Source organism: Zootoca vivipara, chromosome 15 (assembly GCF_963506605.1).
Source record: "Zootoca vivipara chromosome 15, rZooViv1.1, whole genome shotgun sequence".
NCBI lineage: Eukaryota > Metazoa > Chordata > Lepidosauria > Squamata > Lacertidae > Zootoca > Zootoca vivipara.
Window position 1 is genome coordinate 7,961,368 of NC_083290.1, and position 21,523 is coordinate 7,982,890.

General features: G+C 42.9%; 1 protein-coding gene across 14 annotated transcripts in view; it reads right to left on the reverse strand.

Moving 5' to 3' along the window:
• MSI2 (musashi RNA binding protein 2) overlaps positions 1-21,523 on the reverse strand; it is a 410,355-nt gene that overhangs the window by 183,036 nt on the left and 205,796 nt on the right. For all 14 annotated transcript variants that reach the window (XM_035139782.2, XM_035139780.2, XM_035139777.2 and 11 more), the window contains one exon: positions 5,180-5,228. In XM_035139782.2, coding sequence (XP_034995673.1) covers positions 5,180-5,228 — 49 coding nt within the window. The remainder of the gene's footprint in view (positions 1-5,179; positions 5,229-21,523) is intronic.

Here is a 21,523-nt window from a genome sequence, read left to right on the forward strand (position 1 = left end):
GAGCATACTATCACAATGTCCAGTTTCCACACAAGTGCACAAATTAAGTAAATATCTACATTATGGGCTGATCCCAGAACTCGCATTTGTCACAGAATATGCCTACTTTTGACCTTACCTATTCTGTGATCAGAACAGCAACACAATTGGCAGTAATCACAGCACGACCATAGTTTTATCATTTGTTTTGTATCTAATTTACAATGTATTCAATCATCTTTATCTAGTTTCATCCTTGTGGAATGCACACACAGGTATTTAAATTCTACTCGCTCCAGGAGACGAAGAGAAGCCATTCCAATTGACCCCAAACACCTCAATATAGTCTGGAATTAATTTATAAAATAAATTGCTGCCAACTATCTTTTATTATTACAATTCAGTTCTAAAACTTTGATATATACATCTCCTGCAGCACACTCCCTAGTTCATATCAACCTTTTCTCCTCTACCAGCATCAAGGCAGTTCAGCATCAAAAGAGATGAGACCCTCTTAAATCTAGTCCCACGAATCCCCTCTTTAAGTTAGGCAGCTAACATGCACAGTGCACAAACATGTTTGTTTCCCCCCCCTCTCTCTGACACATGTTTAAAACATTTCCACATTCCTTTTTTCTTTCTTACATTTTATCTGGCTGAATAGAGCATTACACTTACAGCAACCCTGTGAGGTAGGTTGCAATCGGTCTCATTTTATTGGGGATGGGGGGAAGGAGCTGGAGTTCTGGGAAGCATGATTTGAAATGCAAACATTTAAGAGAATACTGATCTGATCATTTTTACTCCAGTTTTCTGAGCTCCCGGTTTTGCTGTGACAGTGGAAGCCGGTGAGGTAAGGCTTTCCTCTCACCAGCTATTTGGCACTGTAGGAAATGGGGTTTGGCTACTGTCCCCATGCGAAATTTCCTGGGCTTGTAACAGACCCTGATTTTACTCGAAGGCTCTAAACTTTTGTTTGGCAGATTCCCTAAAAAAATTCACTACGCACATTACTCCACGAAGCTGACACATTTGTGGCTTATAAGACAACCGGAGCAGCCATTGGCGAAATGCCTTCCTCTTCTCAGAGTATAAACACTAAGCAGTTCGGTGCTTGAGAAATCGATGGGACAACTCTCGGGAGCTCTGTTTCCAACTGGAAACAGAAACCATAAACTATATTTGCCTCCACCTCAGCCATCGGGTTTAGTGTTAAACATGGTGTGGGTGTGGGTGGCTTATATCAACAATATACCAAGAGTTAGGTATTGAAACAATGCATTTTTAGGCCTACTTCTCACTGAGGTGGAGCAAATATAATGTATCTGCCCTGTACTTCTCTAGGCCACATAATGAAATGCTCCTCCAAACTAGAAAATAAAGAGAGGGGGAATATTTGCACATAGAAATATAGCAGGTCAGAGGGAAGACTGGCATTCTTAATGGTACCATGTTAAATTTCTGAGTGCAGTGTGTGTGCGTTTTGTGTGCCAGTGTGTAGGAGCATTCTATTATGTGAGCTCCTACATGCAATCTGAAGTGATCTGGTCTCACCTCAGTGAGAATCAGGCCCTCTGAGCCCAACACGAGGTTGAAAGATCAAGAATATATCATACCCTCCCCACCACCATCCAGGAGCCTGCATTCAGAATAAGTCTCTCTGCCCACTCCCAAAATGCCGCCATAATGAGAACAACTGTTTTCTCCCCAGACAGCAGAACAGAGGTGACAGTCAGGTTACAACACAATCTGATCGCTGGGAGGCCTTGTGTAAACTGATGCTCTCCTGGTAAGGTAACTGACCTCCATGGGCTCTGGCTGATCTGTGCTGTATATGGAGCCAAACAGAGGGAACGTTGCAATGGTTGTGATATACTATGTGCAGGTCAGCCAAAGACCACATAGCTCAATTATCTTTTCCTTCTGGAAGTGCTTATATATGCTTCCTCTCCACTTGCAGGCACATCAGTTGCAAACCGGGCCAGTTGATCTGGGGGTATGATGAGTCCTTACAAAGATTCTTGAGATTCGGAACAAGGGCACTGTCTGGAATTTCCCATTCCCCACATAGAGCTACAATTCGCAGAGTGATTTAACAGTCCATCTCTCTTCCCAAGGAATAAGGATATCCTGGGGACTGTAGCTCTGTGAGATGACAACTCTCAGCACCCTCAACAAGCTAGAGCTCCCAGGATTCTTTGGGAGAAGCCATAACTGTTGAAAGTGGTATGATACTGCTTTAAATGTGTAGTGCAGATGATGCCACAGAGAGACAGAGGGATAAGCTTGCTGTGTTGTCTCGTTTCCTCATCTTAGATGCAGAAAGAAAAGGGAGGGAGGCGGGAAGGCGGAGAGAAATGTTGCCAACATTCATGCCCAATGCCACCAATCAGTAGGGACTTCCATTGCTTGGCCAATCTAGGCAAATTCTGGGAGACAGTTGATGAGCAGCTCCCAAGGGAAGGCTGCCTCACACTTTCCTATCAACTAGGACAGCTGTTCTCAAGCAGGCTGCAGCTTGCCTGGAGCTCAGCTGCCAGGAAGCCCAGCACCAAGGAACAACAGCCTAATTTCACCCATAGCACCCTTCGCAGATCTTTGCCAGAGGGCGAGAAATCTGAAAGAGGTGGGAAGGTGGGGAAGTTACTGATGGGAATTGGCTCTGCTCACACTTCAGCAAAGCTACAGGTGAGGAAGAAGTGCCAACAAGAAGTTACTGTAGTCTGCCTCAGGGACATTAATTAAATCCTTTTGGGAGGGGAAAAACTACTCCCTTAACAAGAAAAATCAAGCCCCAGAATTTGACACCAAAGCAGCTTCGCTATTTCGATTCTAAAACTTGTCACCTTTTGTGCCGCCTGAGGGAAATGGCACATGGAGACCACACCAGGGCTGTTTGGCTGCTTCCCTATTGAACATCTCTTCTCATTATGCCTTTGCAAGCTGTCAGGCTATCAGATTTCCGGGGGGGGGGGATAAAGAACCCAAACTTTAACTGGATTCAAATGTGAGAAATGTTGCACATGGTTACAGTCGGGGAGCAGGAACGGTGGAGGCCATACCTAAGCACTGATAAGTCAATGACACACAAGACAGATAGCATTGACTTTGCTCATTCACCAAGGTCAACTGTAACCCCCCAAACTCCTCAGCTGCACTTGGAAAGAACACTTATTTCTAGTCAAGGCAGTTAACTGGCAAATGCAAAACATGGGTGCCCTCACTTCAAATTGCTTTCATGCTGAAAATTCCAGTGAGAAACAAGTGGACAAACGGCAGAGGTGAACAGTCAAGCAGCGATTTGGAAAGAAAGCATTAGTAGTGAACCTGAGGGCCTTGAGGAGGGAAAAGCACACTACTCTCAATGCAAGAGAGACAAAGGTTTTAACTTTGCATCTGTCAAGAGGGCACAGATGCAAATCGGCAGTCCGTAGACAGGAGCCATTGTTCAAAAGTCTCCTGCAAGATGCTTGGCTGACACTCCACTGCTTTTATTCATGCAGTGTTACCCCCACCTGCTTACATTTCACAGAAAAGCCTCCAAAGCCCAATGCTGACCAGGATCCAACCCCTAAAACATTAACCCCCCCCCCAGATGTTGCTCAGGATGTGTTTCAGTATCCACAGCCCAGTAAAAGACACATTCCAAGGTCCTATTGTAGCTGAGGAGGACTTCAGACTTCAAGGTCAGTCAGTATTCCCCATCTGAATCCTCCACAGAGTTACAAACCCTTACTTATCTAGCCACAGTCCAATGTCTTTGCCAGTTGTGTGAAACCAACTGTAGAGGACATCCACGGCTTATTTGACCAGCCTACTATAATGCTGGGCCCGTTTGTATGGACTCAGAAGCAGGGATTAAATCATGTATGCATAACAGCAGCCATCACAGACCAACTGCAGTGCAAATGTGTAGAGGAACGTCAGCTCAACATATAGAAAAACCACAGCAACAGAAAGAGCTAGATCTCTCTAACATTCCCCTCTATTGGCATTTGCTTTCATTTGCAAAAACACAAAACCAAAGACCTACCTTGCTTCCTTTCAATGCCTTTGTGTGCACTAATGCTCACCATTTGGTGACACATTTGCCAATGAGAAACTGGAAATGGTCAGGCCACAGCTTGCATTTCAAGCAATCGTCCATGTATTTCCAGAAAGGGGATACAAGTGAAAAAGTCCCCAGTGAACATGAGGTCTAGCAGTACAATGAAAATTTGTCTTAAACTGTTTCCCCTTTTTCCACTAGGCTACTAGTGAGGACGATAAAGTTTTCAGGTGGCAACAACCAGCAGCAGAAAACAGTGTGTGTAAACTCTCACAGCTACATGAAGATTTTGCAGGCAGCTCATCCCTGCTATGAGTATGAATTTTCCCTCCTCTTTGCTCAAATTGTCAGTTCAAGGCTTTCATAGCTTCCATGATTTGTTTTTTTTAAATCCACATTCTCATACCTGGATACAGGATACAGAAGCCATAGCAATGTAGTTTACAACTCAATCTCTCACCCTTACCAGGGATCAAATGTGTCAGGGACAAGAGAGAAGTTTCATGTGCAAATGTTTAGAACAACTTTGGCTGTGACTTCTTCCACATCAGGTAGAGTTGCAGTGGTAACCACGTAACCTAAGCAACTCTTCTGTCACTTTTCATACTTGTCCAGATCCCAAGTCTACTAACACAGAAACCCAAAGCAAAGCCTGAAAAGGGAACTTGTCAAATATGACACAATGGATTCAAGCGATAAGAAAGGAGATTCCAACTAAACATCAGGAAGAACATTCTGACAGGAAGAGCTGTTTGACACCACCCTCGGGAAGTGGTAGACTCTTGAGGTTTCTAAGCGGAGGTTGGATGGCCATCTGTCATGCATGCTGAGTTGAGATTCTGCATTGCAGGCGGCTGGACTAGATGATCCACAGGGTCCCTTCCAATTCTATGATTCTATAACTTCAAAAACCTCTTGAAACACCTGAAGCCAAATATTATCACTGCGGAATCTTGGTCACTGAGAGATAAAGATTCACAACTTCAGAGCTAGATTGGTGCTTCTCCAGCTGAGGGGAACTCTTGTTGTTTGGGGAATTAAACTATCCTTTGACCCAGAAAGCCATTCACAACACACTCCTTATTTACACACAAAATATCCAAGCAATGTGAAAAAGTAGCATCAGACCTGGGGGTTGTTTCCCCAACTTACCTCTATGTCTGTTGGTAGTCTTGTCAAACATAAGCATGGCATCTTCTACCTGCAAGACACAACAAGAAGATTGGTTTAAAGGTCTTCAAAAAAGTGCTTAAAGTTATACTAGAAAGCAGTTGATGGTCCCCAAAGCCATTTTTCCTTTTTATGACATCAGAAACATATAAATATTTGCATAAAAGGTAAAGGTAAAGGGACCCCCGACCATTAGGTCCAGTTGTGACCGACTCTGGGGTTGTGGCGCTCATCTCGCGTTATTGGCCGAGGGAACCAGCGTACAGCTTCCGGGTCATGTGGCCAGCATGACAAAGCCACTTCTGGCGGACCAGAGCAGCACACAGAAAAGCCGTTTACCTTCCCACTGTAGGGGATACCTATTTATCTACTTGCACTTTGACATGCTTTCGAACTGCTAGGTTGGCAGGAACTGGGACCGAGCAACGGGAGCGCACCCCATCGCGGGGATTCGAACCGCTGACCTTCTGATCGGCAAGCCATAGGCTCTGTGGTTTAACCCACATCGCCACCCGCGTCCCTAAATATTTGCATACACACGTACAATTGATTACAAAAAGAGAGCATTTATAGATGAAGACATAAGCAAGGAGTGCATAGTATTAAATCTTAATGTAGATAATACCAAATCCATTGTTATTATTAGCATACTTAAATTATGCGTGGTTTAACTTCAAAAGGGGCAACAGTTGTATCTGTATTAATTGACTTTTGATAAATACTTTTGCATCTTGTCCTACAAATATATGGATGTGCATTTTCATTGTTTTATTACATTGGTAACTGAGCAATGAGATTCAAGGCAGCAGAGGTGCACCCAAAAAAGAAGTGCATCCCAAAAGGTCCAGCATCACCCATTGGCCCCAGACAGTTCCTATATCGTGGGTTATGTTGGATCCAACCCTGTGACAGCTTTATGAGTGGGATCTAAGTAGAGTTCCAATTTTAAAAGAAGGCTACTGCTGAACCAGGGGCCTGTATCCAACCTGCTCTGTCTGCTAATGCATGAGCCCTTATACTTGCAAATGGCAGGATGCAGAAGAAAGGACTCCAACACAACAGGTGTGCTAGCGGAAGCTTGTTGTGTAACAGCTGGTATTATTGTTGTTGTTGTTATTACACAATAACATGTAGACACCCCAAAAGGGGTAATGGAGGAAAAAGTAATGCAACAGCTGGTTCTTGTTGCACAATACATTGTACAACAATCTTTGTAATGCTACTTGTGTTTTCCCTTGTGCAACAACATTCTGCCGGCGCAACAAACAAGTGACTTTAACTTAGAGGTAGACATTGGATACAACTCAAGATAGCTCCCTGCCAGCTCACCTCACCTAGGAGAGTGGTGAGCTGCCCAACAGTCTCTACCTTCAGGGGAGCTGCAAGGGAGGGGGGAAGCAAACAAATACAACCATTAGGAACTCACTCCCCCCCCCAAAACAAAACCATAATAAAACTGATACCACACACAGTATTGCCCACCTCAAAAGCCTCTTTGTCCAAAAAATCCCTCCTGAAATTGAAGCCCTCCCCCTTCTCTGACCCCCTCACCAATCTACCACAGCAGCTGGGGGAAGGTAAGAGACACACCCACAGACTCAGCTGAAAATATAAAGCCCTGACCTTCCTTGGGGAAAGCCACTGAACCTTAAGAGGTTCCAACAGGGTGTCCAAGGCAGAAACCTGATCAGCCACAAAGGTATTCAAAAGCCCTTTTGAAAAGCCACAGGAGATTGTGGGAAAGGGGGAGCGGGAGGCTACATTTGCATTGGTTCTGGCATTTCCACTTCAGAGAAGAGAAGGGTCTTGACTGACTAAATGTATCCAAGTGTGACAAAAAATGGCTTTCAAGTTCTGTCATTATTTGCATGATTTATTCCACCTACCTTTAATCTGCACAGCCACACCTAGGTTCAACACTCTTTCTGAAAGTACTGCTTTCAGAAAGATAAAGCAGTACTCTGAATTATTTTCAGCCACATCATTCATTCCCACCATCACCATGTGCTGTCCCTGTAGAGTTTTCAGGACGTTTCACTGGCATAATACTGTGCCCTTAAAAGAAATGTCCAAAGGAATTTGTCTGGAAGTGAAGCAAGTCAAAATAATAGTCTTAACCAAATGGAGATTTAATAAGGAATCTGATTTTTTTAATATAAAAAACAGGATGGCAATAAATAAAAGCCTCTTGAATGGATGTCATGCTTTATTTAGCTCTGTAGATCAGCAACAACTTTGTTTGATCATCAACAGTGCTTGAAAGGCTCAGAAAGTTGTGAACTATGGGTCTACAAAACATTTTTTTATCTGCATTTAAAGCAGATGCAAGTCTTTAAAATTATTGGTCGGGGAAGATCCTTTCCTGCCTCTCATTGTGTTATAAACTAAAGGTACTCTTTGGCTCACTACATACAACAGTATCAGCACCATCCACTAACCAACTGAACCACTTAGGATGCCTGTACCATTTAATGGTGCTGACAACACCAAGGTTGCAGGTTTGATTCCCGCATGGGACAGCTGCATATTCCTGCATTGCCAGGGGTTAGACTAGATGATCCTCAGGGTCCCTTTGAACTCTAGAATTCTATAGTTCTATATAGCTTTATCACCTGCAGCAGGACTTCATTCTGCTACAATGGACTGTGTGTTTCAGGAAGGAGGAGCCAGAGGGATGGCAGATGGGTTCAGCCCCCTGGCCCCTACCCCGGGGTCGGCTTATAGAATCATTAACTGATTTGAACTGGAAGCAAATCATCGTGATGGCGAAAAGTTTTGGAGAGCTCCCAGAAGGCAGACACTCTGAAGTCCCTTTGTTCACAGAGTTGCTTTAAGCTACTTTTGTCACTAGGGTAACAAGCAGCAAGGAACTCAGTCGACAAGGGAGCTGCTCTTTGTCTAAGGGGAGAGCACCACACACGGTGATGCAGTCATCTCTGCATTAGCTGTAACCTGGGTGACGGTGCTGCAAGCCAGTTGGCACATGAATTCCCCCCTCGCCAAACTTCAGCCTACCCAAGCAACGGGTTCATAAAAATATTACACATGCCTTTGCAAGAGCAAGTTTGGGTGCAGGGAATTGTCCAATGCCTTCATTAGTAATGTGTTCCTCACTCTCTACTGGAAAATTCATTCATCTAATTTTACTTGATGGACTTACGCCAGAGGTGGTTGTTGTTGTTGTTGAATTCCAATTTGTTAACAATGGCAACAATACAAAAGGCTCTTTCCCCCTACCGAACTGTAAATTAAGATTGCTTACTACCTCAGATATTGATTTGTAACTGTATATGCAGGACATCCCAATGTATGGATTGTGGGGTACAGTAAGCATTTTTTTAAAAAAATGTATCCCACCAGACAGTTCATATGGTTCCCCTCTCCTGTTTTATATTCACAACAACCTTGTGAAGTACTGAGAAGTATACGTTTATGGCTGAATAAGGATCCGAGCCCAGTTCTCTCTGATTCTAGTGTGACATTGCAACCACTTCACCACACTGTTCCATTAAAACGCCATCATGATAACACCATCATGCTTTGGCATTTTTGGAAGACTGATACATGAACAATATTGCCACGGGGTGTGGAATCGGCCCTGCCACCTACTGGCTTCTTCAGAGCTATGACCTGCTTTAGAGGGACAAATCTGATTCTCATTATTTCTCTACTATAACACTTTAATCACTCTGTGGTGAACACTATCCCTTGTATGACTGGGGTGGGGTGGTGCCTGGACTCCCGTGAGATGCCCAGTGTGCAGTGCACAGCTATAAAGTGCTCAAGTATGCCAGAGTGAAGAGATGAAAGTTCGGGCATTCATACTGAGGAGCAAACAGCAGGGTTATGACATTTCTGATTAACCCGGACTGCTGATGGTGGGAAAATAAACAAGAATTTTGGATTAGGCTCTGAAAACAGCCCAGTAAAAAGGAAGGGGAAAAGGGTTTCAGCAGAGACAAAAAGAGACAGACAAAGCTGGGAGTTATAATACTGGGTGGAGCTGGACGAAGTTCTCCCGAGCACCGCTTTTTGTTTGTACCTACCAGTGGGTGATACCCCTGGATGTTTTAAAGCCAGGATGCCCTTTCAAGCCAAGCCTAATTGGTTATCCTTTTTGTTGTGCTTCCTAAGGTCAGAACATTTTATCTCTGCCTCAGCCCTTTCTAAGTTTGCCCCACCGCACGTGATATTTTTTTTGTAGGGCACCCATTGTCACAGAAGAATAGCCTCTTTCCTCAGCAGCCAAGTGCACAATGGCACTACTCAATACCCCCTGAACAGATAAAGTGCAGCACGGAAAGAGAAATTCTATAAACGCCTCTACAAAATAAAACATATAAGATGACAGGAAAGGGGGGGAGTTTAGGGGTCAATATGAATAAGGCTGAGTTCTTAGAAGAGAAAAAACTTTTTAACACACACACACACACACACACAGAGAGAGAGAGAGAGAGAGAGAGAGAGAGAGAGAGAGAGAGAGAGAGAGAGAATATATATCATATCGTTGCCAGGTAAAGGGGCTGAGAGTTAGAATGAGGTTATTCATTCAGTCAGTCCCATTAATGCCCCTGAAATCTAAGCACAACGGCCTGAAGAGAAACCAGGAGGCACCTGAATATGCAAACGCTAAAAAGAATAGACTTTCTCACGGGTGTCTGTTCCATCAAGACACAAGCGGCTTGTGCCTTCCCATCAAGGGAGGAAAGAAAAGTCAAGGTACCTGGCATGAAAACCAGAGGTTAAGCAAACTAATCTCTCTCATTCCCCCAGCCATATTGGCCCATGAAGCCCTAATGAAACTCTAGCAAGATTTGGAAGCAGTTTGCAAAATATAGTCCAAGAGTTAATCCCGTTTGTCTTGGTTTTGAGTCATTACAAGGAGTGTGTAACCAAGAGCAGTGCATGTGTGCACGCACACCTTTAAAGAGAGATGTGGAATAAATGATGTATATTTTTTATTTATATAAGTATTTATATTCATCCCTCTTACAAAACATCAATCTTGTCCAATACCCTGCCTCCCACAACAGCCACCTTTTGCCTCCAGGAAGCCCACACAAAAGGAGAGGACAAAGGAAAGGACAGCCTCCCCAGTACAGAATGGTATTCAGTGGCATACTGCCTCTGCCTCTAAACATGGGAGTACTGGAGTCAGAACTCATATCGCTGCAGTTTTTATGTTTTCAAAAAGAAACTGGCCATTGCCTTTCTCTCAGTAACCTTTTGTTCAATTGTGTGTGTTTGTGTGTTTTATTAAGGCTCGCCAAACCTAACATCCTTTTTACTCCATGTTAAGGCTGTTACAAACTTCAGATGTGGAGAAAGATTAAGGTCCATCAAACACATCCCCTCCCCACTCTTTTCTGTCCCGTCCCACCGTAGCCTGATGAAGAGTTTTGATACTTTCTTTATGGAACAGCCTCCTTGCGCCTTTTTTGCTTGTCCCAAATAAAGGCACTCTCTTGTTACTCTGTGATTATGTCCCCCAACATGGCTACCTACAATTTTTGGCAAGCAAGGAGGAGGAGGAGGAGGAGGAGGAGGAGGAGGAGGAGGAGGAGGAGGAGGAGAAGAAGAAGAAGAAGAAGAAGAAGAAGAAGAAGAAGAAGAAGAAGAAGAAGAAGAGGAGGAGGAGGAGGAGTTTGGATTTGATATCCCGCTTTATCACTACCCGAAGGAGTCTCAAAGCGGCTAACAATCTCCTTTCCCCTCCTCCCCCACAACAGACACCTGTGAGGTGAGTGAGGCTGAGAGACTTCAGAGAAGTGTGACTAGCCCAAGGTCACCCAGCAGCTGCATGTGGAGGAGCGGAGACACAAACCCGGTTCCCCAGATTACGAGTCTACCGCTCTTAACCACTACACCACACTGGGTGCTCCTCAGGGATGGCCCAGATGTTCTACAGGCAGTTCTCTCCACCCCAGCCCTTGAGCACTACAAAGAAGCTTTTTCGCCGAACAAAATAATTTAAGCATTTACCAGTGAAATGTTCCTTTGTAAAAGGCAAAGCACAACCACAAAAAAACCCAGTTATCCCCACATGGCTCGATGTGGCAGCTCACAAAAAAGATTAATCCAAACTAATTAAGAGCATCAAATATCAGGGCATTACTAAATGCTCTCAAACGTCTCAGCAGTTTGAAACTGTGGTGAGGGTAGACAGAAAAGTAGCGTCTGCTGCTAAATTAAAACCAATAACAAACTTAAGAGTTAATATGTCCCATTTCCTCTCTCTGATCAAACAAATATAATTTACTCTCTGACCAAGTCCAAGTAATGGGCTTTGGTTTATTTAAAGTTTACTTCCTGAGGCAGTTTTTTTAAAAAAGGAGCGCTGTTGCTTCCCCCTCTTCTGTCTTTAATCAGTACTGCTCAGGGAGAAAACAGGGATCTTCTGGTGAATTCCTGCTCTTGAGTAAGTCAAGCAGGGTGCCACTATCCTTTGGGATACCACTTCCATGAGCTACAAGGCAGAGCCCAGTGACTGAGCAACTCCTCCTTATGACAGGCCCTTCCACAATTTCTCCTGCCAAGAAGTAGAGCATCAGGCTCCCTAAAAGCCTGCTGGTCTTGGGTCAAAAGTGATTTTAAAAACAACCCTTTTAAAAAAGTTAAGTTGACATCTCTCAACTCCTCTCCCATGTATTCAGATGGGCCTTTCACTAAACTGGGGAGAGCAATTGTCGTTGCAGGAGTTTCCAAAAAGCACCAGCCCAACTGCTAACAACCTCAATTCCCCACAGGAATTGTCCGGTGGGAAGGATCCTGATTACTTTTATATGCTTATATGGCTTATTATGGTTTTCAATGTGTTTCTGGTGTTACTACGGTGAAAGGATTTGTGCTCTGAGAGGGTATAAAAACTGTAATAAATAACTATTTGCAATGCTACTTGATATTAATAATTTTTGTCTGGTATAGTGAGAGCTCTTTCAGTTTACTAGCTGGGAACAAAGGAATGATGTGGAGACACTGCCCAAGACTCTCCACAGGAAACCACAACTAAAGGTGTGATTTGATCAAGTTTCTCAGCCCCTATTTTAATGCTATCAACCAGGCATGGGGAACCTGTGGCTCTCAAGAAGTTGTTGGATTCAGGGCTGGCCCTATGGCTAGGCTGGGTGGCGCAGGGCGCCCGCCCGCCAGGGGGCGCTGCACAGCTGCGCCCACCCACCCGCCGCGGAGCTGTACCCCCGACAGCCACGCTATGCACTGCGCCCGCCTGCCCGGCCGCGCAGCTCCGCCCGCCCGCCGGCTGCGCTGGGAAACAGGGCGGGGGCGGGGGCGCCGGAGGGATCCGTCGCACCACGGCACCAGGGCGCCAAATATACTTAAGACGACCCTGGTTGGATTACATCTCCCCTTGCCTGTTAACTATTGGCCATGCTGGCAGTGACTTATCGGAGGGTAACTGGGTCACCATCCCTGCTCTAAAATCTGGCTCACGTCAAGCTCCCCAAAACTGCACAGTTTAGCAATTTGGTACCAACTCCCAATCAAGTCCCATGACAGATAATCTTGCCTCTCTAATGCTGTACTATCATCTGCCACTAAACCATAGACTTTAAATAAGATGCAAGTAAACGCTGTCTCTGTGGTGTAGTCATTTAAAAGGATGCCAATGGCATAAAAGCAGGAGAGCCTAGCACTTTGGTGTTTGCTATGTGTCTAAGTACATCAACTGAATTGGAGCAAGCAGACATGACTAGGCCGTTTATGCCCGTATCCTGGCCCAGGCAAAGTGAGCAGAGAGTTGGGGCGGAGAAATTGTCATTGAGCACCTTCAGCAGGGATGGTTATGGGGGGAAAGGTGGTAGTTTAGTTAATGGACAGAGAGAAAGAGCCGTGATGGGCAATTACTCAAGTAGAGAGACAAGAGCACCATGAGCCACTTATGGCTGGGGAAGAGGGGGAAGCAACAGTTTCTTCTGACAGATGTCATGCAGAAGCAGCATTTGATGTTGGCGCATTGATCTGTGCTCTCCTTGACTAGCAACTGCTGCTCTTAAAACCCCATATTACAACTTGCTGTCACTTGCCACCTCAACAGATGGCTGAATCAGAAAGAACAGTTTCAACTTGATTCTGTAGGCTTTCACCTCCCTCCAGTTATTTTAGAGCTAATAGACTTATTGCAGGGGATCCGAATGTCTTAAAGATGTGGTAAAACCAGCCCTGCTGCCCCCAAGTCCTGCCTTCATGGAACCAATTCCCCACAACCACCCCTACATCAACGGATCAAGCAGCTAACTGCATTTTTTACTTTGCAGGTTACATGCAATATTATTCTTTACAGACAGGCCTATAAAAACTTTGTGGAGAATGGGTCCAAGTGTGTGTATGTGAAATGGATTTGATGTAAAACAGAAGGAAGCTAAGGTCCAAGTAACCAAAATTATCTTATGAAATATTTATACAAGTGTTTCATTAGTGAATGGCAGTTACCCAATAGATGTGAATTGTCTAGAATCATGGAAAATTAACTTCTTATTAAGTAAATGGTTAGAGAATATTGCCTGCACAATTTCCCTTGTGTCTCCATGAACTCTCTTAATTGTGGTGTATCTATCTCTGCATCTATATGACATCTTTCATTTTAAAAAGACAACCATGGCATTTCTGCAATAAAATAAAATAAAACTGTACTCCAGTTTCTTCCTGGGAACTTTGTTCAACCACTCAACAATGGAAAGACATATTCAGCTCAGAGTGGGACCTATTGAGTTTCCAAAAACCAGTTAGAAAAGGATCAGCAATGAGAGGGTGGATAGTGACCTGCCCTTGCAAGAGTATCATTAACTTGAAGAATCTCTAGACTGACTTTTAATGAACATTTCCAGGGTGCGCGTACACACACCCCAGCACCAGATCCCATGAATAATAATAACAACTGACTCTAGACCCACCCTTACAGAACCATCATTTCCAGGTCCTGGAGTGGAAACTATAACAGTAAAGCCAGTATTCAGGTTTGTAGCCCAGACATGCCCCTGTGCATCTTTGCCCAAGAAGCACCTGCCATTAAGTGTAACATTCGCCATTCACTTGCACCCCCAATTAATGAATGTTGACCGAGGTGATAATTGTACAGATCTATCCTGGGCTCTGTGGAATCAACGAGTTTATTACTACTGAATCAAGGAGCCTGTCAATAAGCTAATCTTTTCGAATACGTACAGAACAGATAGTGACAGCCGTGAAATAAGGCACCAGGAAAGAAAAAACAACACAAAGCAAACTCTCTGCAGCCTCCATTAAAGCTCAGTGCTGAACCATCAGGGTTGCCAGGCTTCATTGCTCTTTGGGTGGGGGACTGCCAAGCAGCTGGAGGAATCTGGCTTGGTTGATCAGTGGGGTGAAACTTGCTTACTCTGAAACATGTAGGGGTCCAAGCATGCAGCTATTCCGCAAGAGGACCAAACTGAGCATACATCTCCTGAACATGGGAAGATGAAGCTTTGCTGGATGAGCAATAAGGCATTGCTCAGTCTGCTTCTGTCTACTTCAGCAGGAAAATCAAAATTAATGTCCACATTGAAACAGTGAAAGCTTAAGGTAATTGGAAAGAACAGAAATTCTAAGCATTCCCTCTAGTCCCAAAACCATCTTGCTCAAGGCAGGTCAATGAAATGACTGGAGTTTATGTCCACAGGACCATTTCCCAGAATGGATCCTGGTGACTTGCTGAAGCTATCACCTCAATATGTACACATCTATGCACAACTGCTGATGGTGCATGCTGGAAAGGATGTTACACCCAACTCATTTCTAATCAAGCTAATTCTGGCCCAAAAGAATGAGAAAAGTCAGAAGAGGTGAGCTCAGGTGTGGCCTTCCAAATGATGCCCATCTTGGGAACTGCTACACCCAACAGTTTATTTTCAGGCATGAGTACCTAAAATGAGATGCCCAGAGTAGACAGATCACCACTCGGGGTGACCTGGGGGCAAATAATTGCCTGGCTGTTTTGCTTTAAACTGACATATCACCTGATCTTGCCCAGAGAAGATGAACAAAGTCCATTTTATGGGACAGATGTTCAGAACTCCCACCCCCAAATAATCTTTTGCAGCGAGAATATGACACTTTTTGGGACAGCCCAAAATTAGAAAGGGGTGTGCAACATAGCTGCCAAGTTATCCCTTTTTTAAAGGGATTTTCCCTTATGCTGAATAGGCTTCCTCGCGAGAAAAGGGAAAACTTGGCAGCTATGGTGTGCAAGTTTATAACAGTCAGAAGATGTGCTTTGCAGACTTAAATATGTTTGTTCCTGATGGCAAACAAGTACTCAGCTTGCAGCAGGGCACAGTGGGGCAAAGAATATGCATTAGAAACAGCTGACCAGGCCAGAAAAAAGGTTTCCATTTCACCTGTTCTATGATTCGATATTAATTTCAGCATTACTATAAGGAGCTGTTGGAGATCACTTTTGTTTTGACCACTGCTGATTTGCTTAGCTCAGGATTGTTGTTGTTGTTTGTCGTTTAAAAAGCTAAGAAGGGATTCAACAGTGTGACCTCCCTGCCCCAATAGTTTGAAAATTTAGACAAAGTCCAAGAACAAGAATGAAATCAAACAACACAGATATATGCTGCATTTAAAATTTGCCCAACCTCACGTGCAAACTTTCCTGCTCTTTCCGTTCTCTCACTCTGGAACCATACTGGGCACTGTTGGCTTAATTCCTCCAATTATTTATACACATTGCACAACTCATACAATATTTTGCTTTCTGAAGCAGAAAAAAACCTCTTAGCTACTCATAAACTGTCAGGTGCTATTATTTTAAATACCCAAGTGAAACTCTAAGAGCCAGCAACTCACTCCTGCAGATTTACTATTTTCCCCTGTATAAATTAAACAAGACAATTGCATGTTGCAAAGTCAGACGGGGGCAGCGCTGGGGTGGGTGGGAGGGAGATAACACCCCTTTTTATCAAGCCTTGCAGTTAGATTACAGTGCAGTTCGACAAAAACAAAGTATTTTAACCTGATTACCCACCTCTTTTAAAATCCAAGATGACCCCCTCAGGGCATCTTTTCCTTTCCTTCTGGTAATGAAGATAAACCACTGACTATTTACTCAAAATGTCACAAGGCTGAACTGTCTCTACAGTGCAGGCCTTGTGTGCTCTGGCCTCTGCAAATAGGCTCCTTTCTGTGGGGTGCTGAGCCAACAGCTTGTGGGGTTTGGCTGGTCAGGAGCCAGGGCCAAGTCACTAGCCATGTCTCACAATGCCAACTTAAGCCTGGGCACATACCAAAGCATAACTGCCAGACAGTTGTGCTGAGCCACATTTTTTAAAGCTTGCAGTAGTTGATTTCAGCTCCAACTCCTGCCCACAAAGACCTAAAGAGGTAATATCTGGAGAGGTATTGGCGAGGGTTGCCTAAAGCACAGAACAGCTCCATGCAGCAGAACCTCCTGGTAACATCTGAAGAGAGCATTAGGTGCTGGTTAAATTCTAGGAATTTACTGCCACAAAATGGGGAGGCCATCACTTGTTGAAATGGCTTTCTAAAAGGCTTAAAAAATGTCATTGCAAGGCAATTTCCCCCCAGTCACCTTGCCATGAGATCCCAGGGTTGGACTGTAAGTACCACCTCCATATAGCCAGTGCAGAGCACATATAAAAAACACAGAGCTGCAGAGCTTCCTATGGCCTTCCATGTATTGTATGTTAATCAAGTTTGATGCACTTTGCGATCCCAGTCCAAGACAAAATTTAGCATGCTGCAAAAGCCACCAATACACGGGAGAAATCTATCCTTCCATTCACAATGAACAGACTTGGATAGGTATAGAAGAAAAGACACAAGACCCATTAAAAGAAAGGAATGCCAACCTGTTTTGATAAGGATAGTATTTCCTACTCTGCAGGATGGAATGCATTATATAAGCCTGCTACATTTGCCAACACATTCCTCAAAACAGAGGATGAATCTGGGGAACTGTGATAAAGAAAAAGGAGCAATGTCTTTTGCCTTTTTCTACTAGGAAAACCAGAGGCGGCTGTGGCCTAGAACTTAGCAGGTAGTGTTTCTTTAGCACCATTTTGGACTCAACAGAGCAGACCATGGCTCATTTTCTTTTGTGGTGTCTTGTCTCTGTCCATCACACTGTGAGTCTGTGGGAAAGTGGCTGATTTATCTTTAAATAGTTGTACAGCACATAAAACATTTTAGATGCTTTGTAAATGTTAAATAACAATAGCCCAGCACCCTGATTCCAACAGGGACAACCTGATTCCAACAGGGACAACCAGCTCACCTGAAAGAAAGTGTTTGATAACAACAAGCTAACTGCCTTAAGGCTCATAAACCAAGCATAGGAAGGATCACCACCCAAGTCTCTTTGCCTCTTAAATAGCTTGCAGCTTCATCATACTAGCTGACTGAAAAAGGAAAAGCAATTTTACTCCCAAATCCTGACACATTCTTGCATACAAACTTACAAAGGTGTCTTATACAAAGGTTTGAACCACACTAAGATCTGCAGGTGAGGGACGGTATAAAAATTTACTAAATAATAAATAATAGTAATAAGATACCGAGCCAGACCACCCACCAGTCTGTCCAACTCAATGCTGTCTCTAAAGATTGGCAGCAGATCTCCAAGGCCTCCAAGCTTGCCACTCAATATTTTATTTTAACAGGGGATGCCAGGGATTGAAAACCAGGACCTTCTGTATGCAAAGCCTGGTGCTCCACTGCTAAGAAGTGCATCCACTACCTTAAAAAAATGTGATGCCACCTGCACATCAGCTGTGTAGCCTGGATTGACTTCTATTCCCCACCAGTTTTAGGTTCCTTCAGCACAAGTCACTGTTGTGTGTTTTGACTTAAGCATTTAGAACTATTGAAGCAACTGCCATGTATAATCTCTAATGCTGTCAGATTAACAGTGATTAAACCATGCCATGCTCTGATTCAAATTATCAGAATCACAAACATATTTGCTTGAAAGGCAAGCCCCAATCCACTGCGCTGAATGGCTTTTGAACGAACTTATTGATTTACAATGGGGAATTCGTTTTAATGGAACTTTGTTTCTGCTAACTTGTTAGACCCGCTTCAATTATAATAAGCACTTTCTTTTGTCTGTACAAGAATACAACAAAAATGTAATTGCAGTTACCAATTCTTGGAAACTGCTGTGGCTAACATACTTTGCAAAGAGCCCTGATTTTCAGTGCAAACAGACCTCAGTTCTCTTTCTCCAGCACAGGTGGATATACATCAGCGCCAAGCTCAGGAGGCTGTGCAGCAGAAGGGCTCTGAGCCCACTTCCGAAACAGAGCACTCTCTCAAAAAACAAAATCTGGAGGATGTTAAACAGCCATCAGTGTCAATATGGCTTTCTTCACAACATAAAACTGACAGAATGTCATGCAATGTACTACTTCCCTCTAATCCTAGCCAAAATGTGACAGCTTTATGTAAATAAAATGTCGCTGAATTATTCTGCTAAACAAGCGGGGGGGGGGGGAGAGAGAGAGAGAGAGATGCCTGATAGGATTCCTTATCAAGGGCTTGATTTTTAAAAGGTTTCTTCTTTGTTCTACGAAAGCAAGCTGATTTTTAAACCCTAGTCTGATGTGAACAATATTGGTTCACCCCGTCAGCCCTGAACCAAAACCAGTCTTCTGCAAGCTCATTTTCCCCCAGCATCAGTGGTGGGAGACACAAAGTCACAGCAGTCCCCTCCTGCTTGCTTTGCTGCAGATGGACAGCAAACCAGCCAGCCTGAAATAATGCCTCACCATTAGGGCCGCTACCCAACCAGGTAAAGCAAAAACAGAACAAAAAACAGCATAGCCCTTTTCTTGACCAGTTTCCAGATTTTCTCTCTCTAAGTATTCATGATACAGGTTTTTTAAAAGCCAGAGTTCAGATGCTTCTTTCTTGCCTGTTTTCAAGTTTCTTTCTACAATTGCGAGTAGTAGGAACTTTTTAATATATAAAAAAAGTTTTTAAAAGTTTTATATAATTCCCTGAAGAATTTAAGAAATGCCTTTTTTATCTCCTTCTGACTGTCTAATGTTTTGTCGTTTTGGGTAATTTTGTTTATGATGTTTTGCGATCTTCTTTTTTTCAATTGCCAGGCGAGCCACTTTCCAGTCTTATTGCCAAATTCAAAACTCTTCTGTTTTAAAATGTTTATTTTCCATTCTATCTCTTGACTAATTAGCCCCTCGAATTGTATTTGCAGCATATTATATATTTCTTTTAATTTCTCGTCCTGCGGTTTTTTTGCCAATTTCTTTTCAGTCTCCTTGATTTTTGTTAGGATGATTTCTTTATTCCTTTCTTTTTCTCTCTTACGGATACAATTTTGTTGTATTAGGAGACCCCGCATGAACGCCTTACTGGCGTCCCACACTACTTTGATGTCTGTACCTTTGTTCAAGTTCATCTCGAAATACATTTTTAGTTGTTCTTTCATTTTTTCTAAGATCTTACCATCATCCATTAGATTGTCGTTCATTTTCCATCTAAATGCTTTTATTTCTTTAATCTTCCATTCTAATAGTACTGCTCTATGGTCTGATATAGTTTTTGGCATTATTTCCGTTTTAATTACCTTAGTTGTTAGCTCTTTTGGTACCCAAATGTGATCTATCCTGCTCCAACTCTGAAACTGTTGCGAGAAGAATGTAAAGTCTTTTTCTTTCGGATTTTTCCACCTCCATATGTCCACCAGCTCATTATTTTTTATTAGTGAATCAAATGAGGTTGGCAATTTCCCCTGTCTAATGTTTGTTTTCTTTTTGGTTGATTTGTCCAGCTCTATGGATGTTACTCCATTAAAGTCTCCAGCTAAAATGATCTTATGTTCCATATATTCCTCCAAGATTTTATCTAGTTTCTTATAAAAATCTACTTTTGCATCGTTAGGGGCGTACACCCCCACAACCATCAGTTTCTGCCCTTCTATTTCAATCTGTACTCCTAGAATCCTGCCTTCATTGTCTTTAAAAATTTGTTTTGCTTCATACTTGTCTTTTACGTAGATAACTACCCCTCTCTTTTTCTGGGTGTCTGAGGATGTAAATTCTTTCCCCAACTTCTTGTTTTTCAATACCCTATTATGTCTTTTAACTATGTGAGTTTCTTGTAGGCAGATTATATCTGCATTTTGTTTCTCTAATATATGGGCGATTTTATGTCTTTTAGATTTCTCGTTCATACCATTAATATTCCACGAAATTAATTTAAGAGTCATTTTGTTTATTAAATTAAATATCTTTATTATATATCCTCCAATTTAGTATTCCTCCTGGTTTAACTCTTGATCCTGATCTTGCTCCTGGTTTTCTTCCTCTGGTTCCTCTTCCACTCCTGTGATCTTCCCCAGTTCCTTATATTTCCTCCCAAATTTTAACATTTCATGTGCTGTCTCAATAGTAAACTTCTTCTCTTTATAGTAAAAGGTCACCCCCACTGGATATTCCCATCTAAACCTAATATTATTTTCTGTCAGGTTTCTCGTCAGTTCCTTAAAGGCATTCCTTTTGCGCAACAGCCGGTTTGGGATGTCTCTAAAGACGATTACTGGTTTTCCCTCTATGTTCCATTTACTCTCTCTACTTTTTCTCATTATTTCATCTCTAGCCTGTATCGAGTTCACAGTGATCAAACAGTCCCCGGGGTATTTTTTGGACCTTCCTTGCATTTGCTTGTTTCTAATTCTAAAAGCATTTGTTATCAAGTATTCTGCCTCTTCTTCTTCCTTAATGTCTAATAATGTAGCTATTTCCTTAGTCAATTTTCCTCTTAGGTTTTCTCCTTTTGTTTCAACCATGCCTCGTATTTTTAAATTATTCGCCCTCTGCGCTAGTTCTAGCATTGCCAAATTATCCAGCAAGGCTTCTTGTTTTTCTTCCATCTGTTCAAATTTAGTCTTCATTTGCTCCCCCTCTTTCTTATTCTCCCTCACCTCTTTTTGAACCCGCTTTGTCTGTTCTTCCACTGTATTAATCTTGTTATTCATTTCTTTCATTTGGCCTGATATTTCTGATATTTCTGTTACTATTCCTTCCAGTTTCCCTTCGATATTTTTCTCACTTTCTCTCATTTCCTTCCTAATTTCCCGTAACTCTGTTAATATTTTAGCTAAGTCTCCTTCCCCTTCTACTTCTGGCTTTGAACCTCTTCTTTCACTAGTTGTTAGTGTTTTTCCTCCTCTGTTCGGCATTTTTGAGTCCAATTTAATTTTAACCTCTATTTCTTGATGCACAGTGACTAATGTTTCTCTAAATATGTTTACGTTACGTTTCTCTGCCACTGATGGTCCTTGGTTCTAAACCGGCATATATGTCT